At 39.4% G+C, this 18,983-nt stretch overlaps 1 protein-coding gene across 2 annotated transcripts in view; it reads left to right on the top strand.

The window, feature by feature from the left end:
* Nucleotides 1-18,983, top strand: part of mtor (mechanistic target of rapamycin kinase) — a 96,258-nt gene that overhangs the window by 53,836 nt on the left and 23,439 nt on the right. For both annotated transcript variants that reach the window (XM_061671837.1, XM_061671846.1), the window contains exons 31-37: nt 491-591; nt 1,051-1,166; nt 5,097-5,174; nt 7,183-7,290; nt 10,232-10,357; nt 11,578-11,709; nt 17,106-17,221. In XM_061671837.1, the coding sequence (XP_061527821.1) occupies nt 491-591; nt 1,051-1,166; nt 5,097-5,174; nt 7,183-7,290; nt 10,232-10,357; nt 11,578-11,709; nt 17,106-17,221 (777 nt within the window). The remainder of the gene's footprint in view (nt 1-490; nt 592-1,050; nt 1,167-5,096; nt 5,175-7,182; nt 7,291-10,231; nt 10,358-11,577; nt 11,710-17,105; nt 17,222-18,983) is intronic.

Genomic DNA, 18,983 nt, shown 5'->3' with positions numbered 1-18,983 from the left:
CATGATGTGTCTGAATGTTGTCATTGAGATTCATGGACTGTTCACAGCAAAACTGAGGAAATATCTTGCAATGTTGACCACAGTTTAAAAATCCTTGCATCTGATTTATCTGGAACCATGCTACAATTGAATAGGTTACTGTCCTGAGCCCCTCTTTTTCAAAATGTTTTGTGAAAATTCAATAAGTATTATATCGTGGATACATCTGATAAACAAGTCACTGCTCAAGCAGCAATTAGAAGGACTGAAATGGCAGAGTAGTCCTTGAGATACTCACACATGCCATTGTTTATGCAGCAACAGAGGCGTACCTTTCCTGAAGATTTTCTTCTTTTTTCCTCCCCATTTTCTAAATTGCGTGAACTTGGAGGCAATATAGAATTTTAAGATTCCACTGTATTTTTCTTGTTAATTCACACTTGTAGTCCATGCTGATTTTTGTTAGATTTTTTTTTTTTTTTTTTTTTTTTTTTTTTTTTTTTTTTTTAAGGGGCCAGTTGCACCAGCAGTGCTGTGAGGAGTGGACTCTCGTAAGTGAAGAAACCCAGGCCAAGATGGCTCGTATGGCTGCTGCGGCCGCTTGGGGACTAGGTAACTCGGATCATTTTTAATTGCATATGCTGTATGAAAGATGAGCTGCTGAGGAGACGTTCTTGTACATTGTATGCGTTTAGAGCCGCAGACACTGAAGCAAATGGGTGACTGAACGATGGATGCAGTGGGTGGCAATGAAATATAAACACCCCTCTTCACATAACATACAAGTGACCAATCACAGCATTGACTTAAATGTAACGCATAATGGTGGAGGAAAAACATGTGCCACAGTCAAACAGTACCCCTTGATATTTGTGGTCTGTGGCTTTGCCTTGAACCAGCAAAGTTGTTTAGAGGAAGACTATCTTTACCACATATAATTTACAAGTCATGTCTGGTGTCCATGCGTTATGTAAATGATGGTCAGCTAAGGTGAAAAGATCATTGTGTCCTTGAGCATTTTGTTTTATACTTGATTGTTTTTTTTCCTTCAGTTGATTGTTTTTCCTTCAGGGCACTGGGACAGCATGGAGGAATACACGTGCATGATCCCAAGAGACACACATGATGGTGCCTTCTACAGGGCAGTGCTAGCCCTGCATCAGGACCTGTTCTCATTAGCCCAGCAGGTATGTTAGTTAAATCATCATGCCTGAAATACACCCAAAAGACCGAACTTCCACCCCCCCCCCCCCATTTACTGTACAGTGCATTAAGGCCATATTTTTAGAAAACATAAAGACATGCCATGGAAATACACTCTGGCCTCACAGTTTCTGGTCTTTTCATTTGTCTTTCGAGCGATCCGTTAAAACTTAACCTCATTGGACGAACTGCCATAAAGAACAAAAATGTCTATATCGATTCCAGACTCGACCAAATTCCCTCATTTCCTTTCTATGTTCGCAAAGGGTTTTTTTTTGTTAATAATGTGTGTCATGTAACTTGCTTTGAAGTAATAAATCATTATTTTCAGGTTCACACAATTCAAACAAAGCTTGTTCCTGTGTACTTTCTGTCTGTGTGGTGGAAGTTGAGATTGTATTAATAGCTCTCGGAGGGCGACAATAAAAGAGTCCTCTGTTTGCAGTACAATATAATAACGGAATACAAGCTGAATACACACAAACACTAGGGGCGAGACGTAGGAGGGAAGGGACTGCAGTCTCACAGCTGAGCATTGGGCAATTTGGTGCAATACCAAATGCAGGGGAGATCTGTTAACCAAAACACAAATCAACCGGAAGTTCAAAAAGGGTCAAAGCCATCGATAATAACAAGGTCTTATGCCCTGTCTTTGGATGAGTTGTATTGAAAATCTATTTTATCTAAAGTCTCAATCAGTCTGATTACTAACGCGACATCTTGTAGTAAAGTAAAATAAGTGTATTTACTTGAGTATTACCAGATTAAACGGAAATGGCACCAATGCCTCTGTTTAGAGTCTGCTTTGACCTACCTTTATTAATTCACTGCCATTGACGGCTTTAGAAGTCAAAATTCCATGTTAACTGGGAAGGCTGGCAGTGAATGAGTTAAGACTACCAAGTCAAGTCAGCTGGTAAAAATACCCCCATAAGCAAATGTAACAGAGCTGACTGCATTATTGTTTCGCAAATGTTCTCTGTAGTCACACAATACATCACAAACGCTATCCGATCAGGTTGTGATTTTAGGCTTATGATGTTTACTCGTCAACATTTAATCTGATGATAAAAAGGCCTGTGTGAACCAGAGCCAAATGTGTCATTCAAAGTTTTTGTGTGAGCACACCCTTAAATGCTGCTCTTTTTATCTTAATTACATGAAATTTGGAAAATGATATGGTTCTATGTACATATTTTTAACATCTTGAACCTGCAGCCATCCGTCCTTAGAGCAAAGTCCATTATGCAAATGAGGTCCGCTCATTGGAATAGGTTGCCAACACCTCTAATGAATACCAGCTTTAGCATTGACATGAGTAAACACCTGTTCCTCCAATTTCCTGGGATTCATCCACCACATCCCCTTTTCACTACAAAGCCCCAAGACTTGCTCTCTGTGCTCCCTCGGCCCTCCACACCTCACCCCCTCTAAGGCGAAGATTAGATTCAGGTGTGACCTATGGGACACGGCGTCAGATGTATAGGGAAAGCAGACTTCTGACTCTTCCTGACACCAGGCCACTCAAAATGAATAATGAGCAATGAAAAGCAGATGGAGCACAGTTGAAAGCTTGATTGTCAACATGAGCCCAGTCTAGTCTTCAGGATGTAGTTCTTAATCCTCACACTTAAGTTCTTTTGATTTCATACGGACTAGTTGTTTTGCTGCTCATGCAGACATGTGCTCCACAAATCCCAGAGGACAGCTGTGTCTGTGAATAGTTTGAGGCAACTTTGTAAATTGTCTGTTCCTCCAATGAGGCATAGCCACAGCAATCCCAGGGAAGTCCGCTATAACAATGCTGATGATATAAGCGGCCATCTACTTTGTCTTTAATTTATAACTGTTGTAGTCTTTCGCAGGACAGATTTCACACTGATGTTTGTCTTTGCAGAGGGCGATTTGTTCCAATCCATTCATATAGCAGTCGACATACCATGCCTTAATGGTACAGTAATATCAGAGGAACCACGCTAGTGCGTATAAGCACAATATTTAAGTAAGAAGATAGATTTGGTCACCATATTTTTGTGTTGCCTAAAGCCAGACACTGCATTTATCAGGAGCCGTCTGGCCTGCAAAAGTCCACTGAGGGCCCCAGTGTAGTAATTCAAGGGTAAACAAAAACTGACTGATGCTGTAAAGAAAAAGCCTCATTGTCACCTCTTCCCCATGACCCTCCTGCAATCTCTTCTAGTGTTGTGCATGCCTGCACAGGTGTTTTGGCATGCCAACGTTCCTTTCCCTCCCTGTGAAAAATAAATTACTAGTAGTTGGCCTGAAACAGCTGTTTGCCCTGGCCTGCAAGAACTTCCTGAGTCACCGTCTATCATTTTACCCGTTTTCTAATAACAGTGCCCCAAAACATGAATTTTACAGACAACAAATCAGTAATAATACAAAGTAAAACCATGCTCTGGGCTAGACCATATTCTGAATCTCTAAATCTTGAAAGAACTACCGGTAATTAAAATGCTGCCTATTTTTGATCAGCCTCCAATTTCTCTCTCTCTCTCTCTCTCTCTCTCTCTCTGAGTCAGCACCCAGCCCTTTTTGGGTTTTTGCTTTGCCTCAGACTATGTCTAATCAGCGTTCGGGCCCACACAGCATTGGCTCCCTTTCTGAATACTGAAACAAATATTAGTCTGAACTTGTTAATGCAAGTAAAAACTAATTAGCTGATTTTCAATAAATATTTGTGAATAACCTTCACCATCATAAATCCATTATAAGGCAATGATTTGGTAACAGTTTGACATTAACTGTCATACAAGTGTAAGAATAAGTTAACCACTCCATATCAAAGCATAAAACCAATAAATCACTTTCTGACAAAGGCTAAATACAAAGGAAATATGGTTTAAATCCCTGTTATGCCGCACACATTCTTTAAATATTCTAATCACACAAGTGTAACAATAAATAGCCACCGTTAAAATGTAAAAGCAATAAAATTGAATGATTATCTTGGAATCTTACTAGTAGCTTTGAATGACAATTTTCTCATATTTTAAAATCTGGCTTACTGTTGAAATCCCATTTATTCATTGAGCGTACAATAATCATTTGATTGATAGAAATTTAAACATTAACTGGTATAAAATTAGTTGTGCTCAGCAAATTCTTGTTTTCTTAATTTATTGCAAAGTATTGTCTGTAAATTTAGTAAATATAAATTACACTAGCAGTTGAATAATTTTGAGTACAGCTGTGTGTACCTTTCCTCTCCTAACGTTTTTTTAACACCAATTGTTGAGCTTGTCCCTTCTTTCAGATTAAGGGTCACACAAAATTAAAGAGAGGGCAAAACAAGAGTAAATTAACCCTTTGGTGCTCACTGAATTAAGGTGTTGCACAATAGTGAAATCATGCAAAGCAGTGGTTGGAACACGGATCAGTTGTCCATATTTCTGATCAGTAATTTAAAAAAAATATATATTTTTTTAACCCCACACCTGAGGTTACAATTCTTCCACAACGTTGCTTTCAACAGTTCATTTTATGTAACACTTACCACTCAGCAGTTCATCAAACTGCTTTGCTGTATGCACTGGCCCAAGTCTTGGTCACACTCCTGTGTCACTTTTGGCAATGCTTCCTAACAATGATGCAGTAAGCCAGCAAGCTCTCTCATTTGTGAAGTATTTTTAGCCTTGCTTTATTCCAGTACCAGCTGCTCTTGATTCAATAATGTTTTTAATAGTATGATACGGAGTCCGTAACCGGCGCTGAAAGTTTTGAATTAATTCAGGAAACCTATCGATAGACAGCAGGCATACTTACTTCTTGGTGACCCTGCAGGTCCAGTCTTATACAACATATTTTCCTATTTAAAAGTATTGCTGCAAACCATAATGGTACATTTTTTGTGTGTGAGAGCAATCTCTAATTATATTGTATCTGTTTTGCAGTGCATTGACAAAGCAAGAGACCTCCTTGATGCTGAACTGACAGCCATGGCTGGAGAGAGCTACAGTCGAGCCTATGGGGTACATTAAAATGCAATATACCGGGCGATTGAAAAGTAACTCCCTATTTCTAAGTACTTGCAATTTATTTCTGAACTATAATTGTTACAAGTAAAGAACATGAGAAGAAAGTGTATTGCATGGAGTTTTATTTAAAATTCGATATGGGCGCCAGCATTAGCCACCAGTTCCTCAAGCCGCCTGGGAAACCGCATTAACTGATTTCACAAGGAACTTTTGTGGGATGGAAGACATAATGTCTCGTATTCGCCCTTCAAGTTCTTCCAAAGTCCTTGGTTTGGTAGAATAGAGTTGCTCCTTTAATCATGGAACATAAAAAAATTGAGAAAAATATTACAACATATGAATAAATTATATTTTAAAATAGGGAGTTTCTTTACAGTCACCCTGTTTATATCTATCCATATATATATATTATATATATATTATATAATATATATGGATGGATGGATGGATAGATAGATGTATATAGACACACACATACATACATACAGTGGGGCAAAAAAAATATTTAGTTAGCCAACAATTGTGCAAGTTCTCCCACTTAAAAAGACGAGAGAGGCCTGTAATTTTCATCATAGGTGTACCTCACCTATGAGAGACAAAATGAGAAAAGAGATAAAAAAAAAAAAAAATCACGTTATTTATTTATTTATTTATTTTTTAATCGAATGTATTCACAAATTATGGTGGAAAATAAGTATTTGGTCAATAGCAAAAGTTAATCCTTTGTTATATATGTGTGTATATATATGTGTTTGTGTGTGTGTATATACATGTGTGTGTGTGTGTGTGTGTATATATATATATATATATATATATATATATAAATAAAAAAATTATATATAAAGATGTTCATTTACAGTATATGCCCGCATACTTAATTGCTCAAAAAATAATATTTACAATAAATAATGTGTCTTTGTTCCTCTATTTATGCCAGTGAGGCATAGTGACAGACAGAACAAATGAGTGGTCTTTGGTTACATGGCAGGAAGTAAATACAGTAATTAATGTATCCACTTTTTGTGACATTGTTGTTTGTTGGTGTGCCGTGAGATTTTTCAGTTGTAAAATATGTTTCTTGGCTGCATAAAGGTTGGAAATCACTGCTCGAGTCAGATCATGTATTCTAATCAGTCAGGTCAAACCAACATTACATGACAGAAATAATGGTTGCTAACTTACTGTAATTAAATTACTTTATTTTTAATAATTCTTAATTGTGGTTTATCATACTTAGGTATGATAAACGAGTATGATAAATCAGTTATGTTAAAAACTGCATTTTATGTTTACTTGCGTTGTCTTTGACTAATAAGTACATTTGTTTGATGATTGCTAACATTTAAGTTTGACAAACATACAAAAAAAAAAAAGAAATCAGGAAGGGGCAAACACTTTTTCACACCACTGGAACCTTAATCAGTAAATAATCTTCATCTCAAAACTTTACAATCGTGAGACAGATGACTTTGGAATTGCAGTCCGCTAGGGCTCTACATAGATGAACGGTAACAACGTTAACAACAAACAATATTAAGCACAGACCAGTGAGCTATAATTGAAAATAATTTTGGGGGGTTTTACACTTCATCATGTTGGTCGATAGCATATCCCTGGCATATTTTCTTTTTCACTTCTTACCTGTTGTCGAGACTATTCCTTTTGGAATAAGCGTCGCAAAACGAAATACTTAGGTACACACTGAGTTAATCCTCTACGGCTCACTGAACTGAGGTCTCACATTTTCAACTCTGAAGTTCTATGCAACTTAAAAGACCTATTTTTCCCCAAAATCTTAGTTGAATGCCACATTTTATGACCACAGGGGTGTACAACTTCCCTAGAAGATGTTTTGTGCATTTCCAAAAAAAGATGACGTTGAGTAATTGGTAACGACAATGTCCTCGCGACAGCCACCTGTCTCTTTTATTGTACATTTACAGTATTTTGTCCCCATAAATTTAAATGCTTAAATAAAAAACAATGTTCATGTGTTTCCCAGGCAATGGTGTCATGCCAGATGCTGTCAGAGCTGGAGGAAGTGATCCAGTACAAGCTTGTGCCCGAGAGGAGGGACATCATTAGGGAAACATGGTGGGAGAGGCTTCAGGTAACCTCAGCCGTTCAACATGATGTATGGGAGCGCGCGCACACACATGAACTCACGTGTGAAAGCTCAAATGCTGCTGAAAGCAGATGTTGAAAAGGCTACCGTTGCTCACGCGCGTCATTGTATGCCAAACATCATAACAGTTTATGCGCACAAGGATACGCGAGTGGAGTATTTGTAACAGTACAACAAAAATGTATGCACAGTGAGGTAATGAGGTAAAGATATACTGTGGCTCTACCTTGGCAAGCTTGGATAAACAACTCACTGTTTACTTTTTGTCAAACTGCAGGGTTGCAATGAGAGATTGTAGAGTTTCTGTCTGTCGCAGTCGCAACGACTTTACAAAAGAGGCATAGTTTTGTCAGTAATTTGGAATTGGTTCGGGTTTGCGGGGTCAGACCAATGAGCAAAAATCATTTTGGAGATCGTCAAAAAACTCGCTGCGGGAAAATTTTCTGGGATCTCGATTTTTACAATTTTGAGTCAACTTGACCGAAAGAAGCAGTAGTCTCTATTAATCACAGGAAAATATCATTTAATTAATGCTTAAATCTGTAAATCATCCACACTTCCTTTTGTATATGAATGTGGTTGAATTTCTTTGACTGAGATTTGTGCTCTCTGTTTATAATTGATATCGCAGAATATCTGAGCTGATGTTTTATTGCCCTGTGGGCTGTTTTTGTTTTGTATTTACAAACCATTATTTTTGCGAGTGATGGTGTTCTGTTGATTTCTCACTAGGGCTGGATGATTAAAAAAAAAAAAAAAAAAAAAAACATAATACAGTATTCACCCATTGTCAAAACTGAAGTACTGTACAATACTTGAGTTCATGTGGTTGTGGAGGGCACTGTGATTGGGTTTCCGTTGGATCCCCAAATAACTAGCAATGCCGTTGGCCCCACATAACCAAACTGTGAGAGCTCGGCTTGTGCATTGATGAAGGCCACCGGCTTTCAAGCTGCAGGATGGAGGTCGATCATTGACACTTACCTACCTCGCGTTTATATGCTGCATTTCGGCGCCGGGCCGCAGCCTGCCTGGCCACCGTGGGCCCCGGTTGCACATAGACGGACTCCCCCAGCCTGCGGGCTTCTCCGTGCATGTGAAAGCAGGTAAGCTTGTCTGCTGAGCCCGTAGCAAGCGGCATCTCCTCTGTGCTTGGAGGAAAAGCTCAACTGAATTACCCCTCAGTAGCGGTGAGAGGGAAATCTAAGATTACCATTCAATTACTGTTCAGCTGTATGGTAGATGTTTTTATAGCACACACATCAATCTTCTTTGCTTGCTCGCATGTAACATGAGCGTTTTTTTTGTTGTTTTTTTATCGCAGTTTTTGCGATTTGATAATTGTGGACATTGCAATGTCAGTTTGAGTTCGATTAATCGTTCAGCCATGTTTCTCATATTTGGTCAAGAAATAATTACATTATGTGGGTAGAAGTTTTCATTTGGCGGTTGTCAAAGGCTTGTAGCCCACAGTAAACCTCAAAATGAAAAGCAGCTTGTTTCATCCTGTCCCGTCCATTTTCTTCTCACGGTTTTGAATAGCACCTGGCAAATTCCTTTCTGCGACTTTTCAAAGTTTTTAGACTTGATAGTTGAAAAGAACGCATTTCCAGACACACTACATTTCCGCTGCAGTAAAATGAAGGCACTCTTGATCGGTCTGACTTTTTTCCCCGCCAATCATAAAAGATGAGATTTGCTTTGCGGACTTGTGAGGGCCTCAAGGTGCAAACAGACCCTATAATGCCAACACCAGAGCTGTAGAGACTGACAGCCTTTTTTTTTTTCTCTCATAATAATTAATTTGGGACTGACCTCACCCATCTCTCCAAGACTCCCTGTCCGACTCCTCAACTATCCCTTCTATTTGATTAGATTTTTAAGTTGCATGTGCCTTAGCCTGGCGGCACGGTCAACAACTGGTTAGAATATCCGCCTCACGTTTCTGAGGACCTGGATTCAAATCCAGCCTCGCCTGTATGGACTTTGCATGTTCTCGCCGTGCCTGCGTGGGTTTTCTCCGGGTACTCTGTTTTCCTCCCACAGCCCAAAAACATACACGGTAGGTTCATTGAAGACTCTAAATTGTCCGTAGGTATGAAGGTGAGTGCGAATGGTTGATTGGGTAATAGGTAATAGAACAAAGTACTGAGATGAACTTTTGTTGTTGACCAAATACTTATTTTCTACCATAATTTGCTAATAAATTCTTTAAAAATCAGACTGTGATTTTCTGGATTTTTTTTTTTCCCCATTTTGTCTCTCATAGGTGAGGTATACCTATGATGAAAACTACAGGCCTCTCTCATTTTTTTAAGTGGGAGAACTTGCACAATTGGTGGCTGACTAAATACTGTTTTGCCCCACTGTAGCTGGGATAGGTTCCAGCACGCCCACGAACCTAGTGACGATAATAGGAAATGGATGTGCCTTAACCTGTAGCCAAGTATCATGCATTACTGTTCTTCCAGACCTTTCTTTCTGTCAAGTTGACTCAAAATTGTAAAAATCGAGATCCCGGAAAACTTTCCCGCAGCGAGTTTTCTGACGATCTCCAAAATGGATTGTAATATGGTCATCGCTTCATTGCAAGACTTAAAATATTGAGTTATACCATTTTGCTCTTTCATGCTCAAAGAAGAATTTTTGATATTGCCTTCCTCATGTAAATCATGTCAGAGGAGAGGATGCCAGCGATTAGTGTTTGAAAATGCATACAAGATTACCTATATGTCTATTTTTTGTTTCTGGCACGTGGAACCAGACTCATATGTGGGGGCGTTGAAAAGGGCAATGATAGCCTCCAGGGTTTTAAATATACAGCTCTCTTGTGTACAATACCATAAATGACGAGAGTAGGTGCCTCTATTTGAAGACTGTAACGAGTATTTCATCCATGCTTGCTTGCGTGTGTGTTTTCCCTCAGGGTTGTCAGCGTATCGTGGAGGACTGGCAAAAGATCCTGATGGTCAGGTCACTGGTGATCAGCCCCCATGAGGATATGAGGACGTGGTTAAAATACGCCAGCCTCTGTGGCAAAAGTGGACGTCTGGTAAGTACATTTCCCGGAAGCAGCCACGTGGTTCTGTATTGTGTCTTCACATTCAAGATAACAATTGTCCAGTTGATTTCCCACACACAATGGAATACCTTCTATCAAAATATGAAATGCAGGCGTAAGTATTGCTATAGGTCACCTCTAAGAATTTTCTTTGCGATCTTTTAGGCTGGTCTTAGGCAAGGCATGGCAAATTTATTTATATAGCTAATTTCATACCCAAGGTAACTCAGCGGGCTTTACATGATTAAAAGAATTGAAAAACAAACAGCTTTTAAACTTTAAAAAACAAAGTACAGAAAAAAGATAGTGAAGTGATATATTCGAAAATTCAATAAGTGTAATTCTTTTATGAGTTTAGTTTTACAGTGAACTTCACCTGGAGTGTTAATAAATGACTTTAAGCAAACAACATTCACTTCCTGTGTTAGCACCTCAGCAAACTGTTGTTGTGACCACGTGGGCTCTGCAAGCTGTCCGGGTGCTGCTGGATAGAAGTGCTGGAGCGGAGTGAGAATGGATTGCTTGAGTAAGAGTCGTAAAGTGGAGATTTTAGATCCATTCCGATCCGATACTTGTTTTTTTTTTTCTGCAATGGACCGATTTCCGATCCCAAAGATCGGATCGGAACACCCCTAAATTTGCAGTGTTTTATTTAATCTGCTTTCCCAAATATAAATGTGAAGTCTATAACTGACTAGGATTTCAACCTTTTTGGACAATGATCAAGTGGCAAGGGACCCTTAATCTGTGTTTAAAAACAGCATTTGTGGGTCTGCTCATTTCAAGTCATTTTCCATCTTTCACCTCACTGTTATTCTCATTGATTGCAAAGAATTGTAGATAATCAGCCACACAGCACACACACAAAACACACAACACGCTTGAATGACTGTGATGTAACTGAAAGTGAAAGCAATGGCAAGCATAATGGGGAATATGAATACAGGGTGTTGGAAAAAATGACCCCTCTAAGACTGTTCTTTTTCTCATTTTACCTTTGCTTCCAGAAAGCTTCTTAACTTATTCGTGCCCACTTTCCTAAAGATGTGTCATTGTGGTTACATAATGAAAGTCTGTAAGGTCTCAAGGCCTCTTTGACAAAGGGCCATAGGGTCTCGGTCTGCATGGTCTATAAACCTCCTGACATCATGCTCTTCATCCTGCTGTGATGCTTTTACCTATCTTTGACTTTCTTGCCCCTTTGCCTGCAGGCTTTGGCCCATAAGACCCTGGTGCTCCTTCTGGGTGTTGACCCGTCTAAGCAACTTGATCACCCACTGCCCACAGCCCACCCGCATGTCACCTATGCATATATGAAGTACATGTGGAAGAGTGCCCGCAAGGTAAGCACAAGCAACCTCTCTTTTTGTTCACCCCCCTTGGTGGAAATACAGTGGCTACGGAAAGTATTCAGACCCCTTCGATTTTTCACTCTTTTGTTATATTGCAGCCATTTGCTAAAATCATTTCAGTCTTTTTTTTCCCTCATTAATGTACACACAGCACCCCATATTGACAGAAAAAACAAACGGAATTGTTGAAATTTTTGCAGATTTATTAAAAAATAAAAACTGAAATATCACACAGCCATAAGTATTCAGACCCTTTGCTCAGTATTTATTAGAAGCACCCTTTTGCGCTAATACAGCCATGAGTCTTTTTGGGAATGAGTTTTTCACACCTGGAGTTGGGGATCCTCTGCCATTCTTCCTTGCAGATCCTCTCCAGTTCTGTCAGGTTAGATGGTGAACGTTGGTGGGCAGCCATTTTCAGGTCTCTCCAGAGATGATCAATTGGGTTTAAGTCAGGGCTCTGGCTGGGCCATTCAAGAACAATCACAGAGTTGTTCTGAAGCCACTCGTTCGTTATTTTAGCTGTGTGCTTAGGGTCAGTCCTGTCGGAAGGTTAACCTTCGGCCCAGTCTGAGGTCCTGAGCACTCTGGAGAAGGTTTTCGTCCAGGATATCCCTGTACTTGGCCGCATTTATCTTTCCGTCGATTGCAACCAGTCGTCCTGTCCCTGTAGCTCAGGGGTGTCAAACAAATTTTTGTCTCAGGCCGCATTGCAGTTATGATTTCCCTCAGAGGACGGTTAGAACGGTGAAAAATAAATAAATAAACGTTTAATCACCAAATCATATTATTACCATTACACAACAAATTGAGGGATAACTAGTTGAAATCAGAAGACAAGGATAATAGTTTGTGCAAGTATTGTTTAAGTTACTGTAGAAGAAGTGTTTGGTAACAGAAAAATGCAATATCGTGTGGATCTGGCCCCCGGTCCTTGAGTTTGACACCTATGCTATAGCTGAAAAACACCCCCACAGCCATGATGGTGCCACCACCATGCTTCACTGTTGGGACTGTATTGGACAGGTGATGAGTAGTGCCTGCTTTTCTACACACATACTGCTTAGAATTAAGGCCTTAAAAGTTCTATCTTGGGCTCATCAGACCAGAGAATCTTATTTCTCATCTTGGAGTCCTTCAAGTGTTTTTTTTTTTTAGCAAAAGCGTCTCGCACCGAGGAAAGGCTTCTGTCGGGCCACTCTGCCCGACTGGTGAATGGCTGCAGTGATGGTTGACTTTCTAGAACTTTCTCCCATCTCCTGACTGCATCTCTGGAGCTCAGCCACAGTGATCTTTGGGCTCTTCTTTACCTCTCTCACCAAGGCTCTTCTCCCCCAATGGCTCAGTTTTGCCGGGTGGCCAGCTCTAGGAAGGTTTCTGATCGTCACAAACGTCTTCCATTTCAGGATTATGAAGGCAATTGTGCTCTACAGAAATTTTTTTGTAAACTTGTCCCGATCTGTGCCTTGCCACAATTCTGTCTCTGAGCTCTTCTGACAGTTCCTTTGACCTCATGATTCTCATTTGCTCTGACATGCACTGTGAGCTGTAAGGTCTTATATAGACAGGTGTGTGGCTTTCCTAATCAAGTCCAATCAGTATAATAAAACACAGCTGGACTCCAATGAAGGTGTAGAACAATCTCAAGGATGATCCGAAGAAATGGACACCACCCGAGTTCAATATATGAGTGTCACAGCAAAGGGTCTGAAGACTTATGGCTGTGTGATATTTCAGTTTTATTTGTGAATAAAGCTGCAAAAATGTCAACAATTCAATTTTTTTTCTGTCAGTATGGGGTGCTCTGTGTACATTAATGAGGCAAAAAAGGAACTTTAATGATTTTAGCAAATGGCTGCAATATAACAAAGAATGGAAAATTGAAGGGGGTCTGAATACTTTCCGTACCCACTGTACAGTAATACAAAGGAGTTGAAAGTTTCAAGCTATCAGTCTTGTGACCACTTACTATTTTTTCGTGCGTCCTGTCTGGGCTCGGCCGTTTTGACTCTGCATGTCGGCCTAAGGCCGCAGACATTTATGTTTCCATCACAACTGTAGCCCGCTGTAAAGACAGTCAGTAACGTTAGACGTGCATGAGTCAGTCATTCAAGAGCAGCGGTTTATGATTTATGGCATTAAAGCAGGACACAAAACATTTTGTTTCCGATAAATTCCTTGCAATTAAAGTCCTGCAGGGAAACTTTGAATCACTTGAAAGTTGAGACTTCATTTTTTGATATAATTTCAAAGTAAAAACAAAACCTAAGACTCATATGTAATCATTTTAAATTTGGCAAATGAAAAGATAATTCAAAATAGTGTAGTGTTTTTTTACTCTTCCAGCATTTACTGACAAAGTGAAGTGAACTAAACAAGCCATAATCACCGATTGACGGATACACTGATTGATATATATAGCCTTGAACCATGCAGCAAAATTGCAGTCACTAATTCGATAATTTTCTTTTGAAAATTTTTACAAATAGAAAACACAATATATTCATTCAATTTATTATTAAATTGTTAGGTCTCACATTCCTGAATTTGAACATTTAAAAAAATGTAAAAGATTAGCTTATAACAAGTTCAAAACTGTCCAAAAACAAGTTACTTTTTATTTGATGAGTCTTATTTAAAGTGTAATCAGATTACTTTTGTCTACAAATAAGACCAATTTTCTTCGTAAGATTTTAATCTTTTCCAGTACATACAGTATGATTCTGGTATATATATATATCGCCAAACACTCATAAACTTCACAAACATAAACTTATCACCAAGTGTCAAATAGTGTCTGGAGAGCCAGCGTGTAGCTCTCGTTAAGGCTCACTACTAGATCAGTGTTCCAGGCCAGCGGTACTGCTCGCTGCATCACGCACACGCACACACGCTAGAAAAGATCGATCAGTTGTACTTGGTGTTTTGGAAGATGACAGTGCGTTACTGAAATGACTTGGAGACCCTTTCAAGAAATATGTGAATATCACGGAAACGTTTGGGCGGCACGGTGCCTGACTGGTTAGAGCGTAGGTTAATTGACAACTCTAAATTGCCCGTAGGTGTGAATGTGCGTGCGAATGGTTGTTTGTTTATATGTGCCCTGCGATTGGCTGGCGACCAGTTCAGGTTGTACCCCGCCTCTTGCCCAGAGATAGCTGGGATAGGCTCCAGCACGCCCGTCACCCTAGTGAGGATAAGCGTAACGGAAGATGTCACACACTAATCATCTACTAAACTCAAAGCACCTGCACAGCTTTCCCCAGGTGTTGTTAAATTCCTTCAGTTTGGTTCAATTGTCTCTGCTGGGTTCAATATGGGGAAGACTGCAGACTTGACAACTGGCCAGAAGACCATCATTGATACCCTCCATAGCAGTGATTTCCAACCTGCATGGCACATATTTTACAATTGAAAAATCTCACGGCACACCAAGAAACAAAAATGTCACAAAAAGTGGATACATTAATTACTGTATGTACTTCTTGCCATCTAATAGAAGAGCATTTATTTGTTCTGTCTGTCACTATGCCTCGCTGGCGTAGGAAGGGTCTCAACTGGGCCAAGGAGAAGAAGGGATGGACTGTCGGCCAATGGTCCGAGGTCCTCTTTTCCAATGAAAATAAAGTGTGCCTTTCATTCGGGAATCAAGGTCCAAGGGTTTGGAGCAAGACGGGTGAAGAACAGGACCCAACCTGCTTGAGGTCCAGTGTAAAATATCCACAGTCAGTCCAGTGCAGGTGTTGTAAACTCTGCTTTCTTAAATCCAAGGTCACCGCAACATTCTATCAGAATCTTTTAGAGGACTTGATTCCTTCTGCTAAGCATCTGTATGGAAATGCAGATTTCATCTTCCAGCAGGACCTGGCCCCTGCCCGATACCGCCAGAAGCACCAAAAGCTGGTTTGATGCCCATGCCATCACAGTGCTTGACTGGTCAGCCAACCCGCCTGATCTAAACCCCATTGAGAATGTATGGGGTATTTTCAAGAGGAAAATGAGGGGCTCCAGACCCAAAAACAAAGAAGAAACGACAGCAAGCATCAAGGAAATCTGGGCTTCCATAACTCCCAGGCAATTCCACAGGCTGATTGCCTCAATGCCACGGCACATGCAGGCAGTGATTAAAGCAAAGGGATTCCCAACCAAGTATTGAAAATTAACATACCGTTTTGAAAGTACCATATTTTGATTGATTTAATGTGACCCTAATTTCTTTGGGGTTTTTTTTCGACCAAAAACTGAGAAGTAAATGGTGATTTCTTCATAGTATTCAAATTTTTGGAATTCCTGATTTCATGGCTTTTATGAGCTGGAAGCCCAAATTATGTAAAAATCAACAAATAAATACTTTCAATTGTCCATAATTTAAATTCTGGGTCTTGAATCTATATTCTATGAAAGTAATTTTTTGAAAAGGAATTATGGAAATAACTAAACTTTTCCATGATATTCAGATTTTTGGGAGAGGGTCTGTACATTCAATCAATAATTGATTTTTTCTTGACAAAAACATACAAACAATGCCTAAATGCTTTCTGCATATTTTCCTCTCAGTAGTTCCACCCTCCTTTTTCTCCCTTTTGGTCAGAATTCCACTTCCTACTTTGTTCACATCAGACCATGTCTTGTTGTTTGTTTGTTTATTTCAATGCATCTGGAGTTGCTGTAACCTTTTGACGAGTAACAAACAGGGTTGCAAATGGGTATTACATATCCAGAACATTTTCTGCAATGGTTCAGTTTGAGACCATATATCCCTTAATTTCCTTGAAATATTTGAGAAATGGTGAAAATTCATGATTGTTCGGTTCTTCCACAATTGTTCTTTTACCTTTCTCTTAAAGTCACTCTTTACACTGTTCAGAATAATCATTTGATCTATTTTCATCGGTGTGCTTTTGCCTTTGCATATTTTTTTTTTTTTTTTTTTTGTATAACACTTTCATTTTGAAAAGACATGCCAATGTCATTAATGTGACCTTGCTAGACCTCAGTTCAGTAGTGAGCATCAAAGGGTCAACTCTGCTTGTGTCAATGGCAATACCCCAACAAGGTGTGAGAAGAGACGATAAGAAATATGCACCGAAAGGATATTAACATTCAATGCATTTCGGTGTCAACTATTATAAAAAGTCATTAAGCCACACATCATGTGTTTTACTGTTTACAACTTTTACTATTAGCAGTAATTAACATACTTTGACACTTGTCATAGAAGTCTAAGGAATGTTAGAATATTACTTAAATTGTATGTACAGTTTAAGAGTGTTTATGAAGGTAACTTGAATGGATGGATTATTTCTATTTACAGTAGTTCTTGCACTTAAATGTTAAGAAAGCTCCCCCAAAACATTGACTCGGATTTTCATTTTCTCCCTCTTCAGATTGATGCCTTCCAGCACATGCAGCACTTTGTGCAAGGGATGCAGCAACAAGCCCAGCATGCAATTGCAGCTGAAGACCAAAAACACAAACAGGAGCTCCACAAACTGATGGCAAGGTTAGTCCCATTTGTAAAAGCACGCTACTTTACTACCAAATACTATACGGATCTCCAATCTAGTTCATCCTGAAGGTGCTTTGACAGGCTTGAGGTTTTGTTCATTTGTACTGTATTTGTGGAAAGATGTTCAGGAGGCATAATTGAGATAATAACTGTTCAACTCATTTGCGTCAGGTTGCTTTATTTTCATTTGCAGTGTCCGTACATAATTATTACTGTTTGTTGTGCCAACTGCCATACAACCACATCAGCCAAAAGTACAACTCAACATGCTAATTGAAGGAAAATGTAGCCTTGTGTTTTTTTCCTGTTTTTAAAAAAAAAAAAAAAAAAAAAGCACCATTGCACCTTGACGTTTATTCCCAGGGTCTTTTTCAAGGCGATCCAGATCCTTTGAGTGAGTAAACGTTCGCAATGTAAAATTAGGACTTTATCACACACAGCTCCTCATCAGCAACCCAAACATTGCGACATGCCGTCAAATGTCACATATGCGGTGTTCCTCCTCTACAACGCTGCTGGTTTTTCACCTTCACGCCTCCCACTGAATGCTTGACTGACAGCTCTGGCAGAAAGGTGCAGCTCACTGTGGGAAACCATGCGCAGCATGAAGTCTTTTTCAAAATCTCAGCTTCACGACAGCTGTTAAAAAACCTGACATTCCGATAGTTTCCTGCATTGTCAGGCGCTGATTACGGAGATGTGATACTGATTTAGAGTAATGGAAAATAGAAAGCAAAAACCTGCAATGAATATTATCTCAGATAGCTATGTAATTCCATTTTGAATTGTCCCACAAATATGATATGTGAAAACAAGAAACTAACAAACTACCCTAATTTAAGAAGTAACGACATGTATGGTAACATTGGAGTCCTACTTTGTAGTGAGGGCTGCACGATTGTGTCCAAAATAATAATCACAATTATTTTTTTTATCAGTATTATAATCACGATTCTTCCTCCTGTTCGCGAAAAATCTTTATTTGTATTGCACTACTTTTCAACAAAAACATGTAACAGCTTTTAGTGCAAAATGAACCTTTAAATAAGAATAAATGAGCGATAGTAATAATAAAATATACATGTACCTTAAAATAAATTCCACTTTACCAAGGGCTAACTGAAAAAATATGCTATTGCAAAGTGCAATCACAAATTGTAATTCAATGGAAGCAAACACAGCGCATCCATACAACGCAATAACATTAGGCTGTAAGAACGTACTTTTTATTTGAAAAACCCTGTCAATATAGCAAATTGTCAAGGAGGAGTTTGTCGCCGTTGTTCTGCTTGACCATTGGTCAGTCATGCATTGTTACAAACTGCAAAGAACACGACAGTTGTGATTTTCCTCTCTATTTACTTCTGCCGTTTTGTTTTTTTACTGCGGTCGACCAAACGAGGGTCGAGGCAGCAGCTACAACGATTGGTCAAAGTGTCTTACCGTGACACGCCGCCTTTCTGCCAACGTGCTGAGAGGGCCAACTTCAAAATAAACTCTTAATATATAACTACATTGGACATCAATGCCTTCTGACGCTTTCATTTTGAAGTTGGCCTCGGAGCGCTTAATGTAAACTTAGCCATATGTTCGCCCCCTGGTGGCTGGCTGACTCGGTTGTGGGCACTGCTGCAAATGAAGCACTTTAGATATGCACCCGTGCCCACAGTTTAAATGAAAAAAAAAAAAAATCGTTGATGATTAGGCTCAATTAATCGTGGCAGCCAAAATCACAATCACGATTAATATTCGAATA

The sequence above is a fragment of the Phycodurus eques genome, chromosome 1, assembly GCF_024500275.1.
Source record: "Phycodurus eques isolate BA_2022a chromosome 1, UOR_Pequ_1.1, whole genome shotgun sequence".
In the NCBI taxonomy this organism is placed as follows: domain Eukaryota; kingdom Metazoa; phylum Chordata; class Actinopteri; order Syngnathiformes; family Syngnathidae; genus Phycodurus; species Phycodurus eques.
This window is presented reverse-complemented; position numbering and strand designations above follow the sequence as displayed.